The sequence below is a fragment of the Schistocerca gregaria genome, chromosome 2 (genome assembly GCF_023897955.1).
Source record: "Schistocerca gregaria isolate iqSchGreg1 chromosome 2, iqSchGreg1.2, whole genome shotgun sequence".
In the NCBI taxonomy this organism is placed as follows: Eukaryota; Metazoa; Arthropoda; class Insecta; order Orthoptera; family Acrididae; genus Schistocerca; species Schistocerca gregaria.
Window position 1 is genome coordinate 183,886,994 of NC_064921.1, and position 5,911 is coordinate 183,892,904.

Sequence of the window (5,911 nt, forward strand, 5' to 3'; positions counted from 1 at the left end):
TTTTGAACTATCGTTTAACATTTACTTATACGAAATTCTTTGTATCCATATTGTTGCAAAACCCCATTAACCTCCCGAACGCTCGCGAAACCTTGTAAGCGCACAAGTAAAAAGTCATCAAACACCCCTCTTTCATTCATTGCTGTCACATTAGCAATTTCAGTCGAGCCAAGCAACTCTCCCGGGATATATTTCCGGTGTACGCAGTAGCACTGCACCAGCTCACGCTATTTCAGTCAGGCTGGTACTTCTTTTTCAACAATGAGTTTATGGCGATAGTAAGTCCAACACCAACAACGATAGTTCAGGTATACATGCCGACGTCACAAGCTGAAGATGAACAGATAGAGAAAGTGTATGAGGATACTGAAAGGGCAATGCAGTATGTAAAGGGGGACGAAAATCTAATAGTCACGGGCGACTGGAATGCAGTTGTAGGGGAAGGAGTAGAAGAAAAGGTTACAGGAAAATATGGGCTTGGGACAAGGAATGAAAGAGGAGAAAGACTAATTGAGTTCTGTAACAAGTTTAAGCTAGTAATAGCGAATACCCTGTTCAAGAATCACAATAGGAGGAGGTATACTTGGAAAAGGCCGGGAGATACTGGAAGATTTCAATTAGATTACATCATGGTCAGACAGAGATTCCGAAATCAGATACTGGATTGTAAGGCGTACCCAGGAGCAGATATAGACTCAGATCACAATATAGTAGTGATGAAGAGTGGGCTGAAGTTCAAGACATTAGTCAGGAAGAATCAATACGCAAAGAAGTGGGATACGGAAGTTCTAAGGAATGACGAGATACGTTTGAAGTTCTTTAACGATAGATACAGCAATAAGGAATAACGCAGTAGGTAGCACAGTTGAAGAGGAATGGACATCTCTAAAAAGGGCCATCACAGAAGTTGGGAAGGAAAACATAGGTACAAAGAAGGTAGCTGCGAAGAAACCATGGGTAACAGAAGAAATACTTCAGTTGATTGATGAAAGGAGGAAATACAAACATGTTCCGGGAAAATCAGGAATACAGAAATACAAGTCGCTGAGGAATGAAATAAATAGGAAGTGCAGGGAAGCTAAGACGAAATGCCAGCAGGAAAATTGTGAAGACATCGAAAAAGATATGATTGTCGGAAGGACAGACTCAGCATACAGGAAAGTCAAAACAACCTTTGGTGGCATTAAAAGCAACGGTAGTAACATTAAGAGTGTAACGGGAATTCCACTGTTAAATCCAAATACATTGAAAGCCTCTACGAGGGTGAAGATTTGTCTGATGTGATAGAAGAAGAAACAGGAGTCGATTTAGAAGAGATTGGGGATCCAGTATTAGAATCGGAATTTAAAAGAGCTTTGGAGGACTTACGGTCAAATAAGGCAGAAGGGATAGATAACATTCCATCAGAATTTCTAAAACCATTAGGGGAAGTGGCAACAAAACGACTATTCACGTTGGTGTGTAGAATATATGAGTCTGGCTACATGCCATCTTACTTTCGGAAAAGCATGGTCAACACAATTCCGAAGACGGCAAGAACTGAAAAGTGCGAGAATTATCGCACAATCAGCTTAACAGCTCATGCATCAAAGCTGCTTACAAGAATAATATATAGAAGAATGGAAAAGAAAATTGAGAATGCGCTAGGTGACGATCAGTTTGGCTTTAGGAAAAGTAAAGGCACGAGAGAGGCAATTCTGACGTTACGGCTAATAATGGAAGCAAGGCTAAAGAAAAATCAAGACACGTTCATAGGATTTGTTGACCTGGAAAAAGCGTTCGACAATATAAAATGGTGCAAGCTGTTCGAGATTCTGAAAAAAAGTAGGTATAAGCTATAGGGAGAGACGGGTCATATACAATATGTACAACAACCAAGAGGGAATAATAAGAGTGCACGATCAAGAACGAAGTGCTCGTATTAAGAAGGCTGTAAAACAAGGCTGTAGCCTTTCGCCCCTACTCTTCAATCTGTACATCGAGGAAGCAATGATGGAAATAAAAGAATGGTTCAGGAGTGGAATTAAAATACAAGGTGAAAGGATATCAATTATACGATTCGCTGATGACATTGATATCCTGAGTGAAAGTGAAGAAGAATTAAATGATCTGCTGAACTGAATGAACAGTCTAATGAGTACACAGTATGGTTTCAGAGTAAATCGGAGAAAGACGAAGGTAATGAGAAGTAGTAGAACTGAGAACAGCGAGGAACTTAACATCAGGATTGATGGTCACGAAGTCAATGAAGTTAAGGAATTCTGCTACCTAGGCAGTAAAATAACCAATGACGGACGGAGCAAGTAGGAAATCAAAAGCAGACTCGCTATGGCAAATAGGCATTTCTGGCCAAGAGAAGTCTACTAATATCAAATACCGGCCTTAATTTGAGGAAGAAACTTCTGAGGATGTACGTCTGGAGTACAGCATTGTATGGTAGTGAAAAATGGACTGTGGGAAAACCGGAACAGAAGAGAATCGAAGCATTTGAGATGTGGTGCCATAGACGAGTGTTGAAAATCAGGTGGACTGATAAGGTAAGGAATGAGGAGGTTCTACGCAGAATCGGAGAGGAAAGGAATATGTGGAAAACACTGATAAGGAGAAGGGACAGGATGATAGGACATCTGCGAAGACATGAGGGAATGATTTCCATGGTACTAGAGAGAGCTGTAGAGGGCAAAAGCTGTAGAGGAAGACAGAGATTGGAATAAGTCAAGCAAATAATTGAGGACGTAGGTTGCAAGTGCTACTCTGAGATGAAGAGGTTAGCACAGGAAAGGAATTAGTGACGGGCCGCCTCAAACCAGTCAGTAGACTGATGACAAAAAAAGTCATTAATGTATTCAGAATGTGTTGGACAATACTTAGTACACTTCACATTTCTACACGCACAGACCATTCCGCTCTCTCTGTAAGCACGGATTAGTTCCTCTATTTATCGCTTGTAGCAGTCACATTTTTTTCCATTTCATTTGGTGAAGTTACCATAAAAATTTACATAAAATTAAAAAGTTACACACCCGGAAATCAATATTTCAGTGATAATTACGTATTATAACGAGTTAAAACTTATCTACAGTTATACATTTTACTATACAAAAACATGTAAAACCGCAAAGATGTATATAATTTAGGCATATTCCAGTTTCACGAAAGATAAAGAAAAAGGATCACTCTCAGCAATGTCTTCACGTATTCAAGCACCTTCAATCTCAGCGACTCCCGATTTTCGGATGGAAGTGAAACCTGTCACATTTTCTTGGTCACCAAGACGGACTGCCCTCGCGTGAGCGCGACATGTAATAACAACAGTGGGTCGTACAATTGGCGAACAGCGAAAAACTTCAGTGGTCGTCTAGCCTAAGGACTGTCTCTGGTAAGTACATGAAAACCAGGATAACACACAACTGCCGTTGGTTTATACAGTATCTTGAGATTACTGAATGTGATTTACTTGCTTGCTTCTTGGATGGGTCTGGATTCTGTTGTACAGACTACTGAGTGACCTTTTCCCTCAGAGTTGCGCACTAATAAAACGATTCTTTCAATACATTCTCTCTTGTTTTGTGTGTAGCTCACTACCACTTACTGTGTAGGAAGAATTCGCTTTAGGTATCCCTTTCGAAGCACTAGAAGATGCAATGACTTCCCACTGTTCACATATTTTTGTGACAACATAACTACTTGATGCTTGCGAGAATAAGGCTACCGAAGGACCCCACGTAAGTGACGTCTCACTTCTGTAAGTGTGTAGAGAACTACTCCCTCAACAGAGTACGACCAACCTATATTTCTGCATGCCCTGTTTCTGACATCAGGAAACAAATTCTTACCTATCTGTTGGTTTGGTGCAGTTGATAGGGGTAATAGTTTGAAACAATCTGTAGCTCTTATAACGCAAACACTAGACGTATGTGATTTGATATGAACACTGATGACACATTTAAATAATGATATCAATGATAGTTAAATGTTTCTTGTTGTGTCTTCTGATGTAAATGGAAAAAGATAGAATGAACATTGTTAAAGGAAGAGCTTTTGTTAGAAGAAAAATGTCTACAATAGCTGCCAGAATAAAACTGACACTTATAATGGTCAACATGTTCCAGTGGTAGGTTGTTCTGTAATAACCACAAGAACGTGAGAGATGTATTAGACAAATGGCAACAACAAAGCCGAGTGAAGGCTATTGATCAGTAATATTAATGTTGGACGTGTATTGATTAACGTAGTGCCAGAACTGAAAGCTTCATTCGCTGTTCCCTTTAGACATCAATATTCCATTAGAAAACGAGATTATGACAAGTTGATAAGCCTGTCATGGCTCACGAAAACAGACGTCAGTCCTGTGGCAATCAACAGCATGAGTTGAATTAAGGCATTTACGGGTGTCCCTCCATTTCGAAAAGGTCTCACTGTTATGAGGATGCAAGGCTGTCATAGAGTTTCCTCCGCTACTTCGTTTCTTCGTGAGATTACTCAGTGACACTATCCGGCACTAAGTCATATATATCAACAGTAATCGCAATGCCTATGATTTACAGGAAGAAGAGGATGATTCTTCGTGTCAGCTTCAAACCGATGTACAAAGTGTGGAAGCTATTTGGGCTGGTTCCTTTGGCGGATGAAAGAAGATACATGGCCTGTTGCAAGTATTGGGAAAACAGTGTTTGTATTAAGTCATTGATGGTGCCAACTTTCTGGTTCTCTGTAGCCCTGATAGTTTCATTAATGAATTTGGCTTCAAATATAATGGTATATCGTTCCATCTCTGACCTCATCACATTCACATATATCATCACAGATATACTGCCATATTTGCAGTCGCTACTAACGATCGGCTTGTGCATGGTGACTGACTATCAAAAGCTGCGGTGCTACTTTAAACAAATGAACTATACTGATGCTCATCTATTGTCCGAGATGGAGGACAACATGAAAATGTTGGGAGGATTCCTGCTGGCTGTACACCTGGTAGTGGCAGTTGCTGTATTCGCCACTAGTGCCCAAAATTCTTACGGTATATATTCGGGCCCACTGATGATATATACTTTGTTATTTGATTGTTTGACCACGTTGCAGTTCGTTCTGCTAAAACTCGAGATGTGGGTGCGGTTCCGCTCCCTCAATTCCCGCCTCCGTGAGGTGATCCCATCGTGCGTCGTACCTGCGTCTCTGCATCTGCCCTTGGCTTCATTTTCACCACCTCCTGGTAGACTTCACCATTTGTTAGAGGCATACATGTCACTGTACCACGCTGCACACCTGCTGCAGGGCCATTTTGGAGGGCCGGTGGCTATCAGCGTAGCTCACTCGGTGACCAGTTCCACGCGAAGCGCCTACGAAGTGCTGCTGAAACAGCTGCAACCACAGTGGACCTCACAGCTGCATCTCGGTACCTCCGTGTGCAACTCACTCATGTGGCTGACGTCTCACTGGCTAAGACTGTCCACGGTCGCGCTGTCGTGTGCGGCGGTGGAGCAAGAGGCGGCTCGCACTACTGCACTCTTCCTGAGGGCCTCTGAGGCGTCTGACGGCCTCTGGCCAGAACTGGAGGCCTTCTTGCCATTCGTGGTGCACAGTCCTCCACTGCGCTTCTCCGCCGCTGGTTTCTTCACGGTCGACCGCCAAGTGCTGGTGTCTGCACTAGCCATTGTCATCACATACGTCGTCATCATGGCTCAGATTACCCCTGCACAGTAAGTTTCTGCTCCGTGAGCAACATACATAATGGCACATAGGGGTTTAACGCACTGACTAATGAGGGTAGTTATTAAATACTTTTGCTCCGCATGGTACGTTTACAAAGTAGAAACATCCAAGACTGATTTGAGAGCTTGTGCTGAAGCAGCCTAGCATGCGTTAAAAGTTTTCTTCTGCTATGAGTAAATTATGAAGTCGTAACATG

General features: G+C 42.1%; 1 protein-coding gene across 1 annotated transcript; it reads left to right on the forward strand.

The window, feature by feature from the left end:
• The first annotated feature begins 4,926 nt into the window (after nt 1-4,926).
• LOC126335692 (uncharacterized) lies at nt 4,927-5,706 on the forward strand. The gene has a single exon (XM_049999150.1). It carries the CDS (start codon nt 4,927-4,929, stop codon nt 5,704-5,706), a length of 780 nt encoding a protein of 259 aa, XP_049855107.1.
• Nucleotides 5,707-5,911: the final 205 nt, after the last annotated feature.